The 25,683-nt window shown below is 45.4% G+C and overlaps 2 protein-coding genes across 2 annotated transcripts in view; one reads left to right on the plus strand and one right to left on the minus strand.

Annotated features, from left to right (window-relative positions):
- LOC135221688 (uncharacterized) overlaps positions 1 to 25,683 on the plus strand; it is a gene marked incomplete in the record, with an annotated part of 360,943 nt that overhangs the window by 122,435 nt on the left and 212,825 nt on the right.
- LOC135222183 (uncharacterized) overlaps positions 1 to 25,683 on the minus strand; it is a 58,615-nt gene that overhangs the window by 2,400 nt on the left and 30,532 nt on the right. Inside the window, exon 2 of the mRNA XM_064260340.1 lies at positions 11,058 to 11,170. Coding sequence (XP_064116410.1) covers positions 11,058 to 11,170 — 113 coding nt within the window. The remainder of the gene's footprint in view (positions 1 to 11,057; positions 11,171 to 25,683) is intronic.

Below are 25,683 nucleotides of genomic sequence, written 5' to 3' on the forward strand. Positions count from 1 at the left end.
AGAAAGTTTTTTTCATAAATTCACCATAAATCGAAATATTGTGCTAGAGACTTCCAATTTGTTGCAAATTGAAGGTAAATGATTGAATATTACTAAAATATAAGAGTTTTAGCTTACAATTGCGTTTTTCGACCATTTCGGTAGAGTTAAAATTGACCGAACGTGGTTATTTTTCTATTTATCGTGATTTATATGCAAATATTTCGAAAATGAGAAACATGAAATTGCGCACATTTTCATATATAAAACTTTATGTAATGGCTAATTTAAAATGGTCCAAACATTACCACAATCGCACGTATGATTTTTTTGGAAGAGTTACCGCGCGGACGTAAGGAAAATGTTATTTTTTTCATAAATTCACCATAAATCAAAATATTGTGCTAGAGACTTCCAATTTGTTACAAAATGAAGGTAAATTATTGAATATTACGAAAATATAAGAGTTTTAGCTTACAATTGCGTTTTTCTACCATTTCGGTAGAGTCAAAATTGACCGAAGGTTGAAAATTTGTCACTTATCATTTTTTATATGAAAATATTTCAAAACTGATAACAGCTACAACCATGGGTTGTTTTTATTTGTATTGTGCATGAAATTGCGCACATTTCTATATAGTATAAAACTTTATGTAACGGCTAATTTTAAAATGGTGCAAACATTACCACAATCGCATGTATGATTTTTTTCGGAAGAGCTACCGTGCGGACGTAAGGAAAAAGTTTTTTCATAAATTCACCATAAATCGAAATATTGTGCTAGAGACTTCCAATTAGTTGCAAAATTAAGGTAAATAGTTGAATATTACTAAAATATAAGCATTTTAGCTTACAATTGCGTTTTTTGACCATTTCGGTAGAGTCAAAGTTGACCAAAGGTTGAAATTTTGTCACTTATCGTTATTTATATGGAAATATTTCAAAACTGATAAAAGCTACAATCATGAGTATTTTTTAGTTGTATTCTAAATGAAATTGCGCACATTTTCATATATAATACTTCATGTAACGGATAATTTAAAACGGTGCAAAAATTATGTCAAAGTGACGAAATAATTTTTGAGATGTGTCACTGATACTTTTTAGTGCGATAAGAAAGAAATTCGCACTTGCGCGCCTGCGTAACGATTGTAAACAAAACAACGCCTTGATCCGTGAACTCCCAGCATCCCCCAAGGCGAGTGATTCAAAAGTTTTTGGCTGGTAGGCCTATAAGTATTTTTCCGCGAATTTTTAAAAAAAATTTTTGAGTCGACGTATGGTACGTCCATTCGGCATACGGGAGACATTTTGACTCAACGTTTAATACGTCCATTTGGTGTTTAAGGGTTAACAAATTAAAAAATACAGTGGTCCCCCGTATACGCGGGGGATGCGTACCAGACCCCCCCTGGGAATAGTTAGAACCTGTGAATGTTTGGAACCCCTATAAAAATGCTAAAAACAGCGTATTTTGTTAGTTAAAACTCAAGAAAAACCACAAAAAATTTTCATTCTTGGTTTTTTAATAGTTTTATCACAAAAAGTGCATTTTATGATGAAATTGATAAAAAAAAAACCCAGGAATTTGTGGATATTTCTCATAGAGAAATACTGAGAATGCGTGAATTTCCCGCGAATAATGCGGGGAAACGTTCCCGAGAGAAATCCGCGAATGTGTGAGTCCGCAAATCCGGAGAACACGAATACGGGGGCCCACTGTACAGTGGACCCCCCGTATTCGCATTCTTCAGATTCATGGACTCACACATTCGCGGATTTCTCTCGGGAACGTGTCCCAGCATTATTTGCGGAAAATTCGCACATTCACGGCATTTGTCTATGAGAAATATCCACAAATTCCTGTTTTTTTTTTTTTTTTTTTTTTATAAATTTTATCATAAAATGCACTTTTTGTGATAAAACTATTAAAAAATAACCAAGTATAAACATTTTTAGTGGGTTTTTCTTGAGTTTTAACTAACAAAATAGGCTGTTTTTATAGGAGTTCCAAACAATCGCGGGTTCTAACTATTCATGGGGGGGGGGGGGGGTTGGTATGCATCCCCCATGAATACGGGGGGACCACTGTACAGTACAAAACTATGAGAGGAACATGATTCCATATAGTCTTCATTATAAAATCAAGAATGCTATCATTTACTGTATACATTCAGACAAACTTTTGTTCTCTTAAATCTTTTAGTAGAACAAGTTACAATATTTTAATCTCAATATAGCTTGATTAATTAATGATAAAACAAAAATATAAAATTCATTTACCGTATTACCAAACAAAATTTACAATAATTCAAATACTACCTACAATATGAATGCTCATGTTACAAATATCTTAATATGTGAAGTTCTGAAAGTCATATCCTATCTCGATAATATTTTGCCTGAATTTCCATTTAGTACAGATCTTCCTCTATCCTCTCTTTCATTGATTTCCAGGGTATTTCTACTAATTTTTTTGTTCCCCTAAACATAAATAATTTAAATTAATCTTTATATTTCATTAATACAAACTTATTTTCTTAATCTCTCATAACCAGGACAACTAGACAAGGCTATGTTTCTTTAGTAGACCAAAATTAGCGCTAAGTAGTTCTGTTAACAGAATTTGTGTGTGATGTACCCAAATAATTGTCTTTAGAGTTCATTAGATACCTCTAAGAAGTAAAGAAATTATGCATACGACCAACAGAGGGTTAACAGACGAATGTTTGACGAGTACTATTATCATTATTTTAATGTAACCCACCCTCTTTAAAAAGAAAAGCATGCATGCTGAAAATCTAAGGATGCCAGAAAGTAGGCCTTCCTGATTAACTCTACCGTCTCTATTTTGAAGAAGGTCTGCCACAGGAACTTCTTCAGCAAAAACAGATGACTGTAGAACCTTGATGATCTAGTCATTACTTCTTTAACTACAGGCAGTCCCCAGTTATCGACAGACTCGGTTTTATGGTGCTTGTCTGGTGCCATAAAATCTGCAATTTATGGCGCCATAAGGGTTCTTCACGCCAAAAGGGTGCTTATGGCGCTGATAACGCCATTAAGTCACTGAGTTTTGGTTAATAGCGGTTTTCACTTATTGGCACACCCCCAGGAACGGAACCCCCGCTGATAACCAAGGACTGCCTGTATCTGTTTCCTAATCATCAACAAATACTCAATTGTCGTAGACCTTAAACTTATCCAGACTGCCTTGATGACCTGTAATTCACTGGGTGTTATGCAAGGTGAGGGACTTCTCCCTATGTAGGGGAGTCAGTAACCAACACAAATACACCATTCATTACTCACGGCTCTGTTCTTATTTCCTGAAGACCTCTACAATAACAGCTCACAGGTGGAGGAAATGTGCATGGGCAAAAGATTCCACAGTCTTCCTCTTCAAGCTGGAGACTTGGTCAATGAATGCTGTCATTTCCTCAGCAAAAAGGGCAACAGCTGTCTCCCAGAGGAAATGTGCATGGGCAAAAGATTCCACAGTCTTCCTCTTCAAGCTGGAGACTTGGTCAATGAATGCTGTCATTTCCTCAGCAAAAAGAGCAACAGCTGTCTCCCAGAGGATATGAGCCTAGGAGGGGTGAAGTGTTATCTTTTTGATGAGGTAAAAGCTGTCTAGTCTGCCTCTGTCTGTTTGATGTACAGGAGGAAGACTGCTCCTAGATAATGTAGATGACAAACTGGAAGCTGAGGCATAAAAATCTGTCATCAAAGTTTTCAATCCTCATCTTATTGGTTGTTGCTTTCTTTGCCCATCCCAAGACCAACATTTTGTGGAATAAGCCCAGGCTCAAGACTCTCAGGTCCTTGATGTCTGATGAAGAATGCAAAGGAAGAAAATCCTTAGGTTTCCTTATGATGAAGTTGGCCAAAAGTTACATAATCATCGTAATATGCAGACTACTGGTCTGAGCTGCCACAATTGAAGGCTTTGGTTTGCCAGCCAAAATAGAACTGGCTGTGAATAGAACCCGCTATTACTGGTTGGCGATCAATAGGAACTCCTGCAAGAACCTCTCCCTAGTGTCAGACTTAGCGGGCATTACAGGCGAAATAGCAAACTGGGCTGGAGTGCTGGTAAAATTCTCAATCAAGGACAATATGTGAAGAGCATGTGTTCAGCATCCTTAGATGCAATAAAACTTGTAAAGCCTGTGGTCTAGCAAGTTAAAGGTATTAGGAGCAGCCATCAGTCAATCATATTCCATTCAAGTTTCTTCCCCTTCATCCTAGGCCTTGTGTCTCTAAGGATATATGTACCAGAAAAATGTAACAAATCTGCTGCTCAAAGTGCTGCAGCAAAATACTCACTCTCAAGACAATATGGTCACTGAAGGCTGTAGGCTTTGCAAAGATAGTTCCACCTCAGAAGAGTTTCTCTATTATATGGCTCTGGCTGCTCCCAATCACTTAATCTTTATTTGAAAAATGACAAAGTTTCTAAGACAATTTGTATTTTTCATAGCTATAAACCTGAGGTCTTAAAAATAGGATAATTTCTAGTGCCTAGCTGGATCCAGCTAAATTGCAGAGGAAAGCAAGGAATCTTGTGAGATCTGGCAATGCATGCATATATCAGGTGAACAGGTGGTCAAGGACCCATGCCACCACCCCACTCATGCCACAGCATTCAGTCTTTCCCAACTCAGGATTTCTTAGCAAGACAGAGGTGCAGCTACAGGCAGGCAGTATAATGTTAAGACCTCAGGTTTGTAGCTATGAAAAATAAAAATTGTCTTAGAAAATTTGTCATTAGTTCATACATAAACAAACCTTTGGTCTTAACAATAGGATAGACTTACACTTGGAGGGAGGTACAGACATCTTAAACTGGTTTGGGGCCTACCCACCAGTCCAGCTCCAGAAGAAATAACTTCGGGAGAGGGACTGATGCCCGCGAGAAGCTAGATACATTGACATCTAACCACCCAGACCCTGAGTGACGTACAATGATATATGGGAGAATCATTGCATAGGGAAACTAAAGAGAAAACTTTAAACTTTCTGTCCAATAACAAACCAACAATCCAGGGTTTGTTACCACTCCCAACTCCCCCTTGCCAAGGAGCGGAGCATATGCTACCAAATAGAGGGTTGGTTATTTGCATACCAAGCAACAAAACTATCAGTATGACTACCTTACTCACCTGTATCAGACCAGTCCAGTGAATGACGTGTCTATTCCTCAACCCACCCGAAGGAAGAAGGAAAGATACAAGAGAAAGAAAGAGACCAGCCAACTAACTCATTCTCTCATCCACACAATCATCTTAGGTAAGATACAAATGAGCCCTGTTAAGGGCAATGATGAGTTACACAATCTGTTGGGCAGCCACCACAGGACCCAGGGAAAACGTGTCCATAGATCTGTGGGCAACATTGTCAAGATAGAAACAGGTGAATGTGGACTAGCGTAAACAAGTACCAGCGCTCAGCACTCTATGTACAGCCAAGTTCTTTTTGAAAGTCAGAGAGGGACCAATACCCCTAATGTCATGTGCTCTAGCCTGCACAGACGTGGCGGCGAAATCATCAAGAGTCAAGTATGCCTGTCTGATGGCTTCCCGTATCCAAAAAGAGATAGTATTCTTTAACACCTCTTTCTTTGTACGTCCTGTGCTAACTAGAGGTCTGTGGCAGCCTGGTCTAATGTGCTGTGTCCTTTTAAGATGGCAACACAGAGCCCTGACAGGATACAACAAAAGCTCTTGAGCATCATCACCCACAAAGTCATTCAGTGATGGAATGGAAAAGGAGGTGAACATATCATTGTGCACAGAGGGATTCTGGGTCTTGGCCACGAATTCTGGGACAAATTCGAAGGACACTGACCCCCAACCCCTGGTGTGCTTCACACAATAGCTCAGACTGTGCAGCTCCCCACTCTCTTTGAAGATGCCAAGGACAGGAGGAAAACCGTCTTGAGTGCAAAGTTCCTGTCAGATGAGCGACACAAAGGCTCATATGGACCCTTCGTGAAACTTCCCAGAACCAAGGAAACATCCCATGCCGGAGGCTTGAGCTCCCTAGAAGAACTCGATTGCTCAAACCCCTTAACTAGCAAGGAGTTTCCAGGATGAGATGTCAATACCTCTAAGGCATAACACTAAACTCAGGGCTGCCCTGAAGCCTCTAATGGCAGAAACGGACAAATGTTTCTCATCCCTGAGGAAGGTTAAAAAGTCTGTTACATGCTGAATAGAGGTTAGGAGTAGAGAAAAACCCCATTTATGACATCAGTCAAATTAATCGTCCATTTGCCTTGGTAAAATGCAGAGGTCGACCTTTTGAGACTGCTGGACATAAGCCATGCTGTTCTCTGAGAAAAGCCTCTCGCTCGGAAGAGATACTTGATAGCCTCCAACTGTGAAGAGACAGAGATTCTACTGACTGGTGGAACCTTTCTGTATGCGGCTAACACAGGAGATGCTGCCAAGGGGGAATTTCCCTCGGAACCTCCGACAACGATAGCAGATCTGGAAACCATTCCCCCTGAGGCCTCAGAGGGGCTACCAAAGTCATTCTGAGACCCTGTGAACTCATCAGCCTGTTCAGGACTTGACGGATCAAACAAAACGGAGGGAAGGCACACACCTCCAGGTTGTCCCAGGGATGTTGGAACGTGTCCTCTGCTAACACTAAAGGATCTGGAACCACTGAACAGAATATCTCCAGTTTCCTGTTGAACTAGGTTGCAAAAAGGTCCAGCATGGGTCTCCCGCAAACCTGACAGAGCTTGCCTGCTACTACTTGATGAACGCAGGCCTCCGTGCTTGTTCACACAAGTGACCACCGTGGTGTTGTCCGACATGAGAACGACAGAATGACCCTCTACTTTCTCCCGAAACTCCTTCATACCCAGGAAGGATGCCTTCAACTTGAAGACGTTGATATGCTGCCGTTTGTCCTCCAAACTCTAAACACCTGAGGCAATGAGGCCTCCTAAATGAGCCCCCCAACTTGAGAGGAAGGCGTCTGAAAACAGAAGGAAGTCCGGAGGGAGAGAACGCAGAGGAACAACCTTCAAAAGATTTCAGTTGTCAAACCACCAACGAAGGTCTTCTCTCACTTTCAGAGACAGAGGAAGATTTAACAGGGGCGAGTCCTCCACCAAAGACCAGAATTCCCCCAGCCTCCATTGTAGAGACCAAAGACGAGCATCTTCATCTTCAGTCCCTCCATAAGGGACCAGCTCCATAAGGGAAGACAAAACTCCCAGAAGAACCTGCCACTGATGTGCTGACTGATGTGGTTCCAGCAGGAAGTCGCACGCCACCACTCACAACTTCTCCAACCTCTGATCTGACAGGAAAACTCATGCAACTGCTGTATTGATGACCATGCCCAGGTAGAGAATCTTTTAACTGGGTACGAGGTTTGACTTCTGGTTGACCACAATACCCAGTTCCGGACAGAACCAGACAATCTCTGTCCTGCAGCAGCTTCTCCCTGGAACCTGCCAGGGCCAACCAATCATCGAGGTGCCTCAGCAAACAGATCCCCTGAGCATGGGCCCAACTTGTGAACAATTGAGGGGCTGCGGTCAGCCCGAAGCACAGGACTTTGAACTCGAAGACCTTGTCTCCAAGAGAGAAGTGAAGGCACTTCTTGGACGTCAGATGAATAGGGATCTGGAAATATGCATCCCTCAAGTCTATCGACAGCATGAAGTTGCCTTCCCTCACAGCTGCCAACACTGAACATGGGGTCTCCATCTTGAACCTCGTCTTCCTGATGAAGTGATTCAAGGTGGATAAGTCGATCACAGGTCTCCAACCTCCCAACGCCTCGGGCACTAAGAAGATGTGACTGTAAAACTCTGGAGATGGACACACCACTTCCTCTATCGCATCCTTGTCCAGCACCTGCACTGTCTACGAGAGTTGGGGAGAGGAGTCGAATGGTGGTAGATACCGCACCCGAAGTACATTTACTACCGACTTCTCCACCCCATAATTGCCATTTGTCCCAATGGCATGCCAGGCTCTCCCCCCACCCATGGCACAGGAGAGGGAAAGGCACCTAACCTACCGACAACCCCCTTTATCTCTGCCCCTTTGGCCCCTTCTTGGCTTAAAGGAACGGGAGCAAAAGGAACATAGATCCTCTGACCTAGGCTGTGATGAGCAGGGAGGCACCGCCGAAACCGAACTCCTTGACGGCCTACCAGCCGAAGACCTTCGTGACTGCTGCTGGGCAGGAGGAGGAGGAGTAGACAGATATCTCCAAGGATGAGACTCTGACTTAGACACAGCCTGGTGCACAAATCTGTCCTTGGTGTCAGCCCGGCGCTGGTCTATCGCATCCTCCAGCTCGGTCTGAGAGAACAGGAGTTGTGATTCCAGATCTCCACTCCTCAATGCCAACAAGGACTCAAGGTCAACTGATCTTTCCATCCTGGATAAAGCCGCATCTCTTCTAATCAGGAGGTTAGCCCATAAATTAACACTGAGGTGAGCAAGATACGAGAGCGCCTTGCCTCCGGACTGTAACAAACTGGAAAGAGAGGAAGCACTCACCAACCCCTCTGGGGACCAGTCAGAAGCTATCTTGGCAATGACCGCTGACCAGAAGTCCAGCCAAGTTACCATCTGCAACATGGAGGATGCCGTAGACTCCAACGCTGAGGCATCCTGTGGAGACAAGGATGGAGCCACCGACCTCACCTGCTCCAAAGTCAATCCCGGCTTCAGACGAATGACATCTGGGTTAAGATGACGCGACATCAAGTATGCAGTTAGTAGCATAGTACTTCCTATGCCTCGTGAGAGGTGGGGGAAGCAACTTGACAGAGCCAGCCCCTAAAGCGAAGCGATCCGCCCCGATCTGAAACAGAGGTGTTAACCCTACGCAAGACTGACTGGACATGCCCCGACAAGGGAAGTTGAAATGATGCCCACCAAGGCTTCCAAGCAGGAAGGAGTGAAGGACGACTGAGCCTGAGTCCTACTCTCCAAATTGTTGAACCCACGAATGAGATCAACCACTTCTGTAAAGGAAGACAAAAACTCTTGCATGTCTTCCTTCTCCTGCTCTGGCAACGGAGACCAACGACGAGAAGGATGTGCAGGCTTATCTAAAGCACCTTCCTTGTGTAAATTAACAGAAAAATCATCAGCCAAACAGCCCAAAACACCAACTAACCTGTCTGGGCTAGATCCAAGCGCCAACTCCTGCAACGAACCAACCACAACACTAGGGACATCACTACGCACTCTCCCAACAGATGACCCTCTAACATGGCCACGTACGAGCACATGCGGGACGGATGTACGAACGTGTGTAGGTAAGGAATCTCGAACACTCAAGATAGAATGAGAATCCCTCAGTCAAACCCTTGGAAGTACTTCGGAGAGGGGCAGGCAAACACACCTACTGCACCAACTCCGCGCTCACAACCTTTGACCTCTTGAAAGGCACCTTGAGATCCCTACAGCGACGAATAGGCCCTGGAGAAGAAGCGGAAGCACCTGCAAGATGTGCATGAACGTGGGAGGTTGCAACATGCTCGCGACTTGATGCAGCGGACGAAGCAACCACTGCAGATCACACAGGGGAAGAAACACTAACACTCTCAGTAACACCAACACTCACAGGAACACGGGCGTGCTGCTCCTCACTCGCAGATGAAGAGAGGGGAAAGTCCTTAGCCTTCCAACGCTTGATATGCCGATGCAGTGGAGATGAGGGGGGGGGGGGGGAGGGGGGGGGAGGAGGGGGGGGGGAGGAGAGGAAGACAGCACTGGCTCCTTACACATTCTCTTCACAGGAGGCATGAGCAACGCAACATGCTTGTTTCCGGTCCTCCCAGCTGACATGGCAGCCAACTTATCTTCCAAAACAGAGTCCAATCTCTTAAGAACCGCCTGGCATAAAGCCTCAGATGGATCAGCAAGAGAAGGGGCCGACAACCTGGAAGGGAGATGCAGCGAGCTGGATGGCAGAGATGACGTTATGGCAGCAAATGATGATGACACAGATGAGCGAGGCAGCACAGCAGAGACAACTAGGAGTGACGTCATAAGCGGCGATGATATCATGGCTTCCACTCGATTTGAACAGGAAGCAGACGCCACAGGCGGAGGGATACAAAATGACTGACCCTCTGACATCACTAACGGGGCTGACATCACGGCTTCCCTCTGACTCGCAGAAGTGGCAATAGTCACTGGCGGAGCAATACAATATGGCTGGCCTCGGCTACCAACGAAGACGAGGCCAAGAGGAGGGGGAGGGCCTGGACAGCATGAAGAGGGGGGTAGTGAGCATCCAAGAAGTGTGTCAGCAAACCCTCCAAGGAGGGCGGACCCCTGTAGCCCAAGCGTTCCCCAGAGCGCCACCATTACTTTTTCTCTCTAATCCACTGGATTTCAACAAGCTATGCAGCACAACTTTGGCATTAAATCAATCTGCATAAATAAATTATTGAGAGAATTCATCAGATTAAGCTGAGGTTACTGAAACAGTAGTTTCCCTCCCACTCCAGTGTGTTTGATACTTGTGCCACATCTAAAATATTGTATTCAAGGCCACATATCCTTCATCACTGATAGGAGTAGAGTTCAGGTCTAGTGCAGATATGGAAAAGGCAGAATAGCAAGGTGTCACTTGTAGCCAGGCAAACAAAAATGAATTGCACAATGAAGTGAATACAGTACTGAACAGAGATCATGCAGTAATCTAATTCATGACAATCAGATTGATCATACTGTAAAACTGGCTAGAAAAAGGGGGACTGTCTTTAACTGTGAGGGAGGAAGTTATTTCCTCTACAAGTCTCACATGCCAGCTAGTGTCTCATTAAGCAGCATTGGATGAGTCTTTTAAACTGAGTACGTACTAGTCTATTAACAAAAACTGGTAAGATAATCAATTTGTGAGACAATGATATGAAACAAATTTTAGGGTAACAGGATGAGTGTCTTTTCATGAAGCTGGAAGATGACAACAAAGTCAATAATCTGCTACCTGGTAGGGTTACTCTACTAAATCAAACTACTAATTTAGGGTGGGTTTTCCAGACTAATAACAGTAATGAAGACAACTATAAATTGACATACCGTAAAACACACAACCGTGTATCTCCCCACCACCTGAATGAGAATATAAATGACTGTGATGCTTTTGGAGCTGGAACTACAGCTGGACGTCCAATTATCAGATCAAGGCGGCCCTGTAAGAATGAAAGTAAGAAAAACAAAATTAACAGCACAAGCTTTATGCATCATATACACAAATACTTTTTAGAAATCTTTCCCTGATCTTGGTAGTATGTACTACATATATTCTATGATTACAAATCCCCTGAAGACTAAATAGGCTGCTTAACTTTAAAGACACTTTTGGGGGTCCCTCCTCTTACAATTGTCAGTGTTGATATGGTACTTCACAGGCAAGAAAGGTGACTACAATTTAAGAAGGGTTGAATAAAACTATATTCGTTAACCAACTAGCATATATGGAAAAATAAATTGCTTTAAACAAAATCTTACAAAAAAATACATTACAAAGTGAAGAAATTTTTAACTGGAGATTAAAAAGCAATAGGGAAGTCTGATTACATTCATGATATTAGGAATACTGCATTGTCTATGAATCTAGTTGGATAAAATGACAATTTTCAAAAGTAAAATGATATTGTTATTGTACAATAAAGTTTCATACATACTTACCTGGCAGATATATACGATTGAATGGCCCACCCAGCCTCCCCTCAGGAGACAGGTGGAAGAGAAAATCTGGTTCCAGAAGGTATGGTTCCTATTCCTGCCACCCAGCGGCGGGGCGGTAGATCACCTGACCTACCTACCTGTAGCGTGTGCCGCGAAATTCGAATTTCTATCGGGGACGACGGAGTCTATAGCTAAGTATATATCTGCCAGGTAAGTATGTATGAAACTTTATTGTACAATAACAATATCATTTTCAAACATTCAACTTCCCTGTCAGATATATACTTAGCTGATTGGCACCTTTGGCGGAGGGTAAGAGACAGCTAATTACTGATTAGACAGGTAAACAACATACGTTGTAGGTAATAAATAAAACCTTGGTTCCTATGTGTTTAGACGAAGGGTCGACTTCCTAGCTATTGCTAGTAGTCTGCTTCGTCTCAAGAGCCTCAGCAAGGATGTGACCTATGGCTATGAGTTCTTGTAGATCTGTCAATGGGGTCTTATCCACTTACTCGACAGAATCTAATGGTCATTTGTCAATGGGGTCTTATCCACTTACATGACAATACACCTATGCCTAGGGGCATAATTAAGGAGCACAACACCGATCCCGATCACCTGATCCTAACACGAGGGTTTGTGCTTAGTTTGAAAAGAGCTATCCCCAAACTCCTTTCAAACAAACCAAAGAAAAAAAACACTATGTTAACATAAAAATTAACTCACTTAGTTAAGGATCAGCGTCGGCTCCCTATCCCAGCAACGTATCCATAGACACGTAAAACCAAGAGAGAAGGATCTCTCGTAGGTCAACTTGACCTCCTTCGTGCAAAGGGAAGTCAACACAGAGTTGCATCTCCTGTAAGTTACAGCTAATATGCCCTTCACGACATATTGTTATGTAACGAACAAGAATTCATAAAAGCTTGCACTTCAAGCGCTTTTAATTCTCAGCTGTTTGAAGGAATCATCAAGTTATTCATGAAGTGCATTAGCGATCACACTTATTTCAAAGAAGACCAGGGCTTCCTTTGAAATGGATCTTTTCTGGATGAAGCCTAGAGCCTGGCTTGCGCCTGGGAGGCGCCTCTCGCCTCGTGTCTGGCTGGCGCCTCGCGCCTGGCTGACACTTGGTTGGCGCCTAACTCCTGGAAGGCGCTTTTTGCCTGACTCATGGCTGGCGCCTCGCGCCTGGAAGTAGCTTCGCGCTTGGTTCCAGACTGGCCCTATTTGGCGTCTGGCGCCTGGCTGACTCCTCTCCACTTGCTGGAGCTTCGAGCTTGGTAGAGTCTCGAGGATGTCTGGCGATGCCCACATCGGACACTCTTATCTGTCTGATTTGTTCGCCTCTAGCGCATCTGCGCTAGGTTGGAGGCCCCCTCTTTCTCTTCATCAGACAATGACAGTGTTCCTTGAAACTGTCTGCCTCTGGCGTTTTTTACGCCTGTTTTGGCATATGGCACCTGGTTGGCGCTACATTGTCCAAAAGTCCTGAACATCCACAATAGTTTATCAGGAGACTGGAGAAGCGTGGAAGAAGTTCTTCCACTTTGAGCTTTGGCCTCTCCGGCAAGGGGAGGTGATTGTAATCAGCTACATCCAGTAGACGATAGGATATCTAACCGTACGAGAGATAAGAGTCTACCTCCGAGGAGGGTCCTTCCTGAATACTTCCGTGCTCACGAGATCTCTTCTTACATGTTGAAGGGGTGTCTCATTGCAGAATCTTCCCTATCCTTGCCCGAAGGAAGGGAAGAAGCCTGGAAGTCGAAGGAGACTCCGAGCTGAAATTGGGAGTACTCCTGCTTTCTAGCTCTTTATTGTATCCCTCTGAACACCTTCTGGGAAGCATTTCGAGCCGTCATCACATTCCAAAGACTCTGTAGGCAAACGTTTGAACCATTCTACTGTAGATGAAAACATAAGTACCCTGCCTGGACAACGAAACCTCTATCTGAAAACATTGAATCAGGAATAGGGGGTTTTAGTTCTTTTGCCAGACATACTATGCTGGCAAGAACCCATTGCCTAATCTCCATAGAATCTGATGCGAGATTCCAATGCTAAAAAAAAAATTCACTTGTCTTCTTGATCGTTTAGGACCAAGAGAAACAAAGAATTCCCTCATAAAAATTTCTCAAAGAAGTTTGATGAGGAGCAGTTCCATCTTGTCGGAACATAGAATCTGTGGCCACAAAAAAGATCCCATTAGAAGTACATGATATCCTACTCTTGTCATATTGAGGTATCGAATAAGATCCCGAAGATCTTAATCCTCTGCTATCTCCAATCCCTTTATAGAGACAGAGTATAGCCTTTTACTGCGTTCCTTGATAGCAGATCTATACAAAGGTGATTCTTCCCTCTGAAAGGGAAGAAAAAACCGCTATGTGGTTCACAGAGGTATCGGAAGAGGACAGTTTCCTCATTCCCTCTAGCACGATCTGCAGCAATTCTATATCTTGTCCATGACTATTGTCATTTACCTTGAAAAATACTCTCATTCATGTCCACTTCTGGCGTCAGTTCTGCGCACCGCAGACAGACTCAGAGTGGAGAGGTTGTTAAGGTCCATTTATAATAGATGCTGATAGAATATTCAGACTGTCTTGGAAAAGACTTCCAAAATATGCTGTGAGAAGAACGTGACCTCTGTGAATCCAACCTCTCTAAGGCCAAAATGAGGCATAAAGTATTATCCTCTCTTTCTTTGACGCCCTTTATCTTAAATTCTGTAAAGAATTTATATTTTAGGGGAAAAAAGACTAAAGTTTATTCCCCTTTCTATAAAATAAAGATGGCGTATATTGCTACCTCTCTTGGTTCGAGGAAAAGGAAGCAGTCTAAAGGAAGACTGTTCGTGTTCTACCTTGCTAAGAGATCTATGAAGAAGACTTTTCGCAGGTTCTCACAACTCTTTGCAATAAATGTTAGACATACTTTCACAGTTATTATCGTCGATCGAGAAGGTTCTCACGGACATGCAAAATCTTGCATCGAACCTCTTAAGGATCGTTACATTCCCTGTCTGTTTTCCAAATAGGTTCTCTTTGTTAACGCGAACAGGAGCGAAAAAAGAGATTCTCGATGCTCTTTGCGATATGAGAGAGTCGTGGAATTGGCCTAAGTGATTAAATGGGTAACGAAATCAGGAACGAATCTTGCCGTTACCGAGCGTGCTGTCTGAGAGGCTACTGGACTCTTAGGTTAATAACTCGCTAAAACGAGAAAATATCTTGGATGATGCTCTTGGCTCATTGCGCCAGGCTGGCGCTTCTGGCGCAATTTTGCGCCAGGCTGGCGCTTCTGGCGCAATTTTGCGCCAGGCTGGCGCTTTTTGGCGCATTGCGCCAGGTTGGCGCTTCTAGCGCTTTGCGCCAGGCTGGCGCTTTCTTCTAATTCTCTTTATGTTATGTGCCAGAACATCTGTGCCTTTATGGTACCCGACATCCTTTCCAAATGGTTTTTAATTCCGTTCTTAGTAGGAAAAAACTCTTATATACGTAGTATAGTCCATTCAGGGAAACCATTTCTGCCACGAAGAGAATGTTTCCCATCCCACTCATTCATCTTCTCTTGAGCAATATCCGATTCTAAAAAGGTTGTGTGCGTTTCTCGAAAGACTTGACCATACCGTAGTCTTAAAGTGAATTGTCTACTACATCCATCTTCTCACTAAGCATGTATTCTAATAAGCCATGCTTTCGTAAGCATGAGAGCATTATATAATATAATGTTCTGCTGCGTTAGAATCCTTTAATAATGTTACCTACGGTAAACAGCATTGAAAGGTTATAATATCTTTCTTATTGAAAGCTTCTTAGCAAAAGGCAGACAATATTTTATTTATGTTAGCTTAACTATCCCCTCCATTCGAGACTAAGTCCAAGATTGTAGGGGGAATATACGGTTAACCATTCGATCCTGTTGGAGAGAGAGATGTAACCGCCTGCTCATGACCGAGAACCGGATGGTACTGTATTGGCCCTTAGAATGACAGCTCGGCAGTCTCGCAGCTCTCGCTCGCTGCCTGACTGCATTCATCATGAGTTGCCAGTTACTTCATTCAATGAAGGAATATAATACAATTATTCTCGAGCCTAAGGAAGCTCTTAATAATGCAAATTTAAGCCAAACAACCTTTGTTAAATACCGAAGCTGAGTAGGTATTGTCGTAACAAACCTTTTAAGCGAAGTCCTTACCAGGAAAATCCTGTAAGGATATAGATAATTCCGTAGCGAACCACAAAGGCAACTATGGTACGCGTATATGACTTGTCATTCAGTAGTCGTATACAGCAAGTCTTGCTACTACATTCTTTCCTCTCCGATTCAGAGAGAGAATGGAAATCTTACCCTCTTCGTTCTTTTCGTCAATAAACACGAATTAGTATTAGTCGAAAGAGATCGCAATGAAAACTCTAGGATCGAAGAGAATCCCTCAAATTTTTATTCTCTTGGATATAAGGCCGTATTCTACGCCTCTATTATTTGGAAGAGCCTCTAATCAATGAATGAGAGCTCGTACAAATCTTGTTTAATTTGCAAACGATTGCCACTCTTTCTGTAAATGGTTGGGTGCATTATTTTAGAAAGGGGAAGATTTTAATATCGTCTTATTAGTAATGAACTAATTTTTTCCAATAAAAAAGGTTTCCAATTCCGATCTATCTTCCATTTCCTGTCCATCAAGTTGGGAGAAGAATGAGCAACCGGAGGAGAGCGCCTGCTTTCGTAAGGTGAAGAGCTTTTAGCAGTACCGATTCTAACCTGACAAGGGCTACGGCCGCCTGTGCGACATCTTGAGTCCCCGCCAGGAAAAAAGCTGATCTTGCTCTTGCCTTTACTTGCATTAAGACTATCATGAGAAGGGCGACGGCCACCTGTGCGACAACTCCCGTCCTTATTAGAAGAAGGCCTCGAATGTCTTTCACCTTTCGCAGAATCAGGCTCTAACTCCATCTCCGATGAAGATCCTGGTTTATAGTTTCAGGCGCTTTACGCCTCATTTCAGGCGCTTCAGGCGCTTTGCGCCTCGTTTCAGGCGCTTTTCGCCTCGTTTCAGGCGCTTCAGGCGCTTTGCGCCTCAGTTCAGGCGCTTCAGGCGCTTTGCGCCTCATTTCAGGCGCTTCAGGAGCTTTGTGCCTCGTTTCAGGCGCCTCAGGCTCTTTGCGTCTCGTTTCAGGCGCTTTGTGCCTCATTTCAGCCACTTCAGGCGCCTCTTTAGAATCCTCTCGCCTTGTCGGCGATTTGCGACTGGCCGCCTCGTCCAAGCTGTCAAAGACTTCTATCGGACGGGATTCTTAACGGGAAGGAAGAGATCCTTTCTCCTGGGAGGATCCTTCTTCAAAACATCTATTAACGAAGATATCTACTGTTGCCTAACTCCACCCTATTTTCCTTTCGATGAAGACTCGGATGACGAAAAAACACTGTTTTAGGATGCCTTTCCAACGGCTATCCTTGGCAGTCTGGGACGCTACTACAGATCCTGCCGAGGGGACGCCCGACCGTTGGGGATTCTCTGAAACCTCCTTAAGGCTTTCGACATTCCTTCTCCTCTGGGCTTGTGAGCTTGGAAGAGGTCTAGGCCTGAGAGCGAGACAGAGCCGATCAGAACGCACCCTCCACTATTTTAGGACGCCTTTCCAATGGCGAACTTGGCAGTCTGGGACGTTCTACAGAGTCTGCCGAGGGGACGCCTGATCGGTGGGGATTCTCTGAAACCTCCGTGCGGCTTTCGACATTCCTTCTCCTCTGGGCTTGTGAGTTTGGAAGAGGTCTAGACCTGGGAGCGAGACAGAGCCGATCAGAAGCACCTTCCACTTCAATGGGGAACACTATATTCACTTCTTACCTTTTAAGAGCTCGCTTTTGAGCTACATCCATTATCTTCAAATTAGCATATATAAATTTGTAGTTTCTGTGGAGTAAGAAGGTGATGAGGATGCAACAACTACTAGTACTGCTAATACTCTAACTGCTCGTTAGCACAAACGCTATTAAAGCTTATAAAGTAAGCGTATCTAGTTATATGCTTTTCTGACTTCCTAAAGTAGGAAATTAGAGTTTAATATTTCCTCAATGAAGTTGTAACCTTTATTACATGTAATAATGAATAAATATTAATAATTCCTTTTATTGCAAACTATGTGAGTGTCTACCAATAATTTCGGTAGTTTCACTTAGTATTTTCTTCAAAATTTCGAAGCGAAATTCATTAAAAAGTTAATAAAAGCGTATGCCGAACCAAAGACCCAGTACTTCCCTGCAAAAGACAGCCAGAAGATCGATGGCGATGAAACACGAAAATCAATCAAGGAGGAACCGTAAACGTATGTTTACATTCCAAACAATAGAGAAAAGCTGGTTCCAGAAGGTATGGTTCCTATTCCTGCCACCCAGCGGCGGGGCGGTAGATCACCTGACCTACCTACCTGTAGCGTGTGCCGCGAAATTCGAATTTCTATCGGGGACGACGGAGTCTATAGCTAAGTATATATCTGACAGGGAAGTTGAATGTATGAAATTGTATTTTATCTAAATAGACAAACCCGAGGTCCTTTACATTACGAATTACTTTCGGTGAAGCTGGAAAATAGCAGCTGGACTTTTGAAAAATGACAAATTTTCTAAGACAATTTGTATTTTTCACAGCTACAAACCTGAGGTCTTAACAATAAGATCATTTCTAGTGCCTAGCCGGATCCGGTTAAAAAACGGATGAAAGCAAGGAATCTTGTGATATTTGGCAACGCATGCATAGAATTGGGTTGAAGGTATGGTCGAAAGACCATCCACCTACGATCCATGCCCATCAGTCTTTCCAACTCCAGGATGTTTAACTTAAAAATAGAGGGGCGGGTTAGAGGCGGGCAGTATAATGTTAAGGACCCTTCCAGGTTTGTAGCTATGGAAAAATACAAATTGTCTTAGAAAATTTGTCATTTGTTCATACGCGAACAAACCTTTGGTCTTAACAATAGGATAGGTTCATACTTGGAGAGAGGTACAAGACATCTTAGACCAGCTGGGGGCCTACCCACCAGTCCAGTTTCCAGAAGAAATACCTCTGGAGAGGGACTGAAGCCCATTGAGAAGCTAGGTAAAATATCTAACCACTCAGACCCTGAGTGATGTACAACAATATATGGGAGAACCATTGTACGTATAGGGAACCAAAGAGAAACTGACTGTATAATAGCAAATCAACACACCAGGGTTTGTACTACTCTCAACTGTTCCTTGCCTAGGAGTGGAGCATATGCTACCAAATAGAGGGTTAGACATTAACATATTAAGTGACCACACTATCAGTATGACTACCTTACTCATTGTATCAGACCAGTCCAGCGAATGACGTGTCTATTCCTTAACCTGCCCAAAGGAAGGACAGGTACAAGAGAAAGAAGGAGACCAACCAACTCACTCATTCTCTCATCCACACAATCATCTTATGAAAGATACAAGTGTGCCCTGTTAGGGGCAACTATGAGTACACAACCTGTTGGGCAGCCACCACAGTACCCCGGGAAAATGTGTCCATAGATCTGTGGGCAACATCCTTAAGATAAAGAGGCGAACGTGGACTGGCGTAACCAAGTACCAGCGCTCAGCACTCTATGTACAGCCAAGTTCTTTTTGAAAGCCAGAGAAGGACCAATACTCGTAACGTCATGCGCTCTAGCCTGCACAGACGTGGTGGTGGAATCATCAAGAGACAAGTATGCCTGTCTGATGGCTTCTTGTATCCAAATTCCTAGACACCTCTTCCTTGTACGGCCTGTGCTAACAAAAAGTCTGAGGCAGCCTGGTCTAAGGTGCCGAGTCTATTCAAGATAGCAACGCAGGGCCCGGACAGGGCACAATAAACACTTGAGCATCACCACCCACAAGTCATTCAAGGATGGAATGGAAAACGAAGTGAATCTGTCATCGTGCACAGAGGGAATTTTGGGTCTTGGCCACGAATTCTGCGACAAATTCGAAGGACAATGACCCCCAACCCCTGGTGTGTTTCATCTCATAGCTCAGATCGTGGAGCTCTCCTACCCTCTTGGAAGATGCCAAGGCCAGAAGGAAAACCGCCTTGAGCGTCAAGTTCGTCTCAGCTGAGCAACGCAAGGGCTCATATGGACTCTTAGTGAAGCTCTTGAGAACCATGGAAACATCCCAAGTCTAAGGCTTGAGCTCTCTAAGAAAACGTGACTGCTCAAACCCCTTAACTAGCAAGGAAAGTTCCCAGGAAGAGATGTTGATACCTTTAAGGCGTAACACCAATGGCCACCCTGTAGCCTCTAATGGCAGAAACGGACAAATGTTTCTCGTCTCTGAGGAAGGTTAAAAGTCTGCTATTCGCTGAATAGAGTTGCGAATGTAGAAAAACCCTGACACGACATCAATCACAGTAGATCGCTTATTTGCCTTGGTAAACAGCGGAGGTCAACTTTCTGAGACTGCTGGACATATGCCCTGCTGTCCTTCTGAGAAAAGCCTCCCGCTCAGAAGAGAAACTTGATAGCCTCCAATCGTGAAAAGACAGGGATTCTACTGACTGGTGGAACATTTCCGCATGAGGCTGACATAGATGTCGCCAAAGGGGAAATCTCCCTCGGAACCTCTGACAATAACTACAGCAGATCTGGGAACCACTCGCCTGAGGCCACAGAGGGGCTACCAAAGTCATCCTGAGACCCTGTGAACTCATTAGCCTGTTCAAAACTTGACGGATCAAACAAAACGGAGGGAAGGCATACACCTCCAGGTTGTCCCAGGGATGTTGGAATGCGTCCTCTGCCAGTACTAAAGGATCTGGGACCATTGAAAGGCATCTTTGAGTTCCAGCAGTGTAAATTTTGTATTACGTATATAGTTCGTAGGTCCTCGTGGAGGGACCATAAGAAGCGCACTCCTCGCGATCACTCCTGATCGCCTCGCTCTTCCTGGTGTAGCCTGAGGAAGTTGGAGTGATCAGAGAGGAAGACCTGATGCTCCCTCCCTTCCTTCCAACAGAACCGGTGTGCTGGGAGGGCTGCAAGCGATCGTCAACCCGCGGTGACGATCGAGCTGCAGGGCTGGTTGCACAGCTCCTCTGGGGGGAACCGCTGGACCGAGAACCACGGCGACGGTCCTGAGCGTCAGGTGAGCTGCTGCCAGTCCCCCTATCCGCCCGGTCCCGGTGGGAGCGGTGGTCAGGGGACCGGTAGAGTCCACTGTCGCGGTGGGAGCAAGGCCTGTCCTCACAGCACACCACGGTGCCTGGACCAGCCGAGGCTGGTCCTGGCGACTAAGGGGATCTTTTCCTCGCCTCAACCCGCGAGCAGTCCGGTGGGACCGTCGCATCAACCCTGGGTACCGGCAGATCGCCACGAGAGCGATCGCTGGCCTGCCGGGAGTCGCCTGAGCGACCCCCACCAGTCTTCCGCTCCATGCCTGGTTCCTAGCGGCGAGCTGGCTCGGCTGCCTGGACCCTGGCTGCACAATCACCGGTAGGCAACCATACACTCGGTACCTCTCGTGAACGAGAGGCCAAGACGGATCCTGGTGCCGAGGCAGAACCTCTGGCACCAGGCGAGGAGGTACCAGTGTTAGCTGGTACTCCTCTGGTCCCTGTCTTCTTCCCAGAGGAAGGAGAGATGGGCCCCGTTCCCAAAGGAACGGGAGGACCAGCGGAAGCCCCAACTGTCCCACTCGAGTGGGACAGACCCTTAGAGGATTCTGAGCGAGACTTCTTAGGGGGGAGGAGGCTGCCTTCTTCTTCCTTGGCTGTGGGGCCTTGGAAGTCGAAGGGGAAGAGGTGGCTGCAGACGATGATAAAGAAGACGACGACACCTTCCTCTTCTTCGTCAGCTTCCTCCATCCAGGACGGAGCTGGGGCAGTTGCCGAAGCAACAGGGCCCGGCTGCACCTGTCCGGAGGGACCTGCAGTGGGGGCAGCAACACCACGGGCAGGAACGACGACGGCAGGGACAGGCACAGGAACAGCAGGTATGGACCCAGGAGGCGGTACAGGAACCAGCGACATCCTGGGAACAGGTGGCAGATCAAGCAGAGAGCTCTTGGGACACTGAAAATCAGGGGCTGTGACGAGAGCGGCAAAACCAGGCAGCGGGGTGACATCTCTCCTCTGCGGACCCACCAGCGGAGCCTGCACTGCAGCTGACGGGGTCACCATGGTCATGTGCTGCGTGTAAACTAGGTGAGGAGGCGCAGCATAGCCTGGCGTTGACACCGTCATAGTCATAGGTGTTACCGGACCATGGGTAACCTGCCTGGAATCCTGCGCCAGGTGGTAGAGCAGCCCCTGAATGCTCGGTGTCCCCTGGAGACCCAGCACGCACCAGACCTGGCTGAGATCGTCCCCCGCGGTAGGCTTACCTGAGGAAGGAATGGTCGGGTTAGTAGGAGGGGTTCCCTCTTGTCCGGGGGGGGGGGGGGACAGTTCCCACCCCGAGCGAACGGAAGACCCCAAGTACAACTGAACGTCGGGGTGTCTCGCTCCCTCCTACACGCTTGACTGATCGAGGGAGGAAAAGGACAGACACACACCCCCCGAAGGGGAAGGAGCCATACGTGGGAGCTGCAACAGAGGGAGGAAAGAGGAAGACGTGTCCGTGACCAAGGGAGTCACTGGAGAGCCCTCCAATGACTCCTTAGCTGGTTTACGTGCCTTCTTCCTCCCCTCGTAACGCTCCCACTGCTCCTCCGACCAATACACACAAATGTCACAGGACTCGGCACGAGAGCATTCATGCCCTCGACACCAAGTACACAATTCATGAGGATCTACCTCAGATAAAGATCTGAAGGCCCCAAACTTACGGCCCTCTATGCCACGGCACAATCTGCGGATGACAAGGGGGCAGGGGGGCCTTCCCGGCTCGCGGGGATCCATCATATCACCACGAGACACTAATCAATACAAAAAAATGATATTGTTATGATACAATAAAGTTTGTTCATACTTACCTGGCAGATATATATATAGCTGTATTCTCCGAAGTCCGACAGAATTTCAAAACTCCCGGCACACGCAGTGGTCGGCCAGGTGGTAGTACCCATTCCCGCCGCTGGGAGGCGGGCGTAAGGAACCATTCCCATTTTCTGTCAGATTTTTCTAGTGCCACTGTCTCCTGAGGGGAGGTGGGTGGGCACTTTGATTATATATATCTGCCAGGTAAGTATGAACAAACTTTATTGTATCATAACAATATCATTTTGTTCATGAATCTTACCTGCCAGATATATATATAGCTGAATCCCACCTTTGGAGGAAGGGGGAGACAGATTCGATTTTGGGAAACAATTGCATATATATGATTGATATTTTGGTTCCTTAACTGTTAGCATAGCTGACTTCGTGAGTACCGTCACCCAAGTCTGCTTCTGCTTTACTAGAGACTCCAGCTAGGTAGTGACCTGTGAAGCTGTTGAGTTCTAGAGGATCTGTCAACGGGGGCGTGACCACAATGCAACTAGATCCTATATTATAGACCTCCAATTTCGGTACTCTCTTGCCATTCCTAGAGGTGCCAGCAAGGACGTGACCTGTGTAGCTGGTGCGCTCTAATGAACTGTCACGGGGAGCGTGACCACAATGTGACAGATCATATAGGTGTTGTTTAGACACCGAATGCTGTTAATGCTTCACTGGAGGTGCCAGCAAGGACGTGACCTATGTAGCTGGTGCGCTCCAGATGATTTGTCAATGGGGGCGTGACCACACTGTGACAAAAACATTTTACCCTACTATGAGGGCGAAGCAAAAACATTACCACCTGACCTAGCCTATCTGGTTAAACTTCGTAAAACCAAGGCTAATGGAGGGAAGTCCGCCTAAGGCGGCCTACCCAAGACCACAAAAAACTAAACACCTACATAAACATAATAAAAATAAAAAATAAAAAGAAATAAAATTAAAAAGTCCAAACTAACATATTATTTTCTAAAAGATAGGAAGAGTGCTACTCTCTGTCCCCAATATATTGTCTGCTGCGACATATGGGCCCAAAGAGTAGCAGTTCTCGTATGTAATCCTCACCTCCCGAAGGTAGTGAGAGGCAAACACTGAATTACTACGCCAAAATGTGGCATCAAGATGTCATTGAGTGCCATGTTCTTTTGGAAGGCTACCGACGTAGAAATAGCCCTCAGTCCATGCGCATTCACCTTCAACACTTTCATATCACTGTCTTGACAGGATGAATGCACTTCCTTGATGGTGCCCCTCAAGAAAAAAGCCAAAGCATTCTTTGACACTGGTAACCTTGGCTTCCTGACCAAACACCACAAGTTATAAGAAGGACCTCATTATAACCTTGGTTCTATCTTTTCAGACAGAGGGTTGACTTCCTAGCTATTGCTTAGGAGTCTGCTTCGTCTCAAGAGCCGATCAAGCGAGGATGTGGACCTATGGGTAAGAGTTCTTGTGGGTTTGCCGATGGGGTCTTATCCACTTTACTCGGCAAAGCCTAACTGGCATTGTCAATGGGTGCTAATCCACTCATATGACCTTATACCTATGCTATTAGCATAATTAAGGAGCACAACACCGATCCCGATCACCTGATCCTAACACGAGGGTTAGCGCTTAATTTTAAAAAGCGTTAAACTAAAAATTAACTCACTAGTTTACGGATCAGTGTCGGCTCCCTATCCCAGCAACGTAATCTGCAGACACGAACAACCAAGAGAAAAGGATCTCTTGTAGGTTGAATTGACATCCTTCGTGTAACGGGAGGTCAACACAGAATTGCATCTCCCGTAAGTGACAGCTCATATGTCCTTTATGACATATTGTTATGGAACCAAGGAAGAATTCATAAAAGCTCGCACTTCATGCATAGGTTCGAATGGACTGGACATGAGGAACTTCAGAACTACATCCAAGTTCCAAGACGGCAACTTGGGTTGTTGAACCTTCATCGTTTCGAAAGATCTCAAGAGATCGTGAAGGTCTCTGTTGTCCGCCAAGTCCAGGCCTCTGTGCCTAAAGACAACTAAAAGCACACTCTTATAACCCTTGATTGTAGAGACTGCAAGTTTTAGATCCCTTCTCAGAAAAGGAAGTCAGCAATCTGGCTCACAGGTCGTGGTGGAGGAAAATGCCGTTCTTCTTGCACCAACTCCTGAAGACTATCCACTTCGATTGTACACTGCGTTGGAAAACGCTCTTCTTGCACTGGCGATAGCTTTCGCCATTGACGTATAAAAGCTCTCGCTCTGGCCAACTTTTGGAATAGTTCTGAATGCAGTCAGACTCAGAGCGAAGAGGCTTCTGAGGTACCTCTCGAAGTGGGGCTGTCTGAGTAGATCTGTCCTTACTGGAAGCGTCCTCGGGAAGTCTACTGCAAAGGCCATGACTGTGAACCACTCTCTCGCAGGCCAGAACGGGGCGAACAAAGTCATTCTCGTCCCTTCCGACACCGCAAACTTTCTCATGACTTCCCCTAAGATCTTGAACGGGGAAAGGCGTACAGGTCCATCCCCGTCCAGTCCCAGAGAAGTGTGTCTATCGTCACTGCAGCTGGGTCGAGTACTGGGGAGCAGTACAGTGGAAGCCTCTTCGTTCTGGACGTCGCAAAGATATCCACGAGCGGACGTCCCCATAACCCCCACAGCTCTTGGCATACCTCCTGATGCAGAGTCTACTCGGTTGGCAGAAGTTGACCTCGTCTGCTGAAGAGATCTGCCCAGACAATCTCTACGTACTCATGCTACAAACTTCGTAAGGATCATGATGTCCAGTGCCCTTGCCCACAGCAAGATCTCCTTTGCCAGAGCAAAAAGGGACTGAGACTGTGTTCCTCCCTACTTCTTCAAGTACGCCAGAGCTGTGGGTGTTGTCTGAGTTGACTTGGACTATTCGACGAGAGACTTTTTCTTGGAAAAACTGGAGAGCTAAAAAGATGGCTGCCATTTCCTTTAGGTTTATGTGCCAGGACACCTGTTCCCTCTCCAGGTGCCTGCCACATTCTTTCCCCCTAATGATGCTCCCCATCCCGTGGTGGAC

This window comes from Macrobrachium nipponense, chromosome 3 (assembly GCF_015104395.2).
Source record: "Macrobrachium nipponense isolate FS-2020 chromosome 3, ASM1510439v2, whole genome shotgun sequence".
NCBI classification, from domain to species: domain Eukaryota; kingdom Metazoa; phylum Arthropoda; class Malacostraca; order Decapoda; family Palaemonidae; genus Macrobrachium; species Macrobrachium nipponense.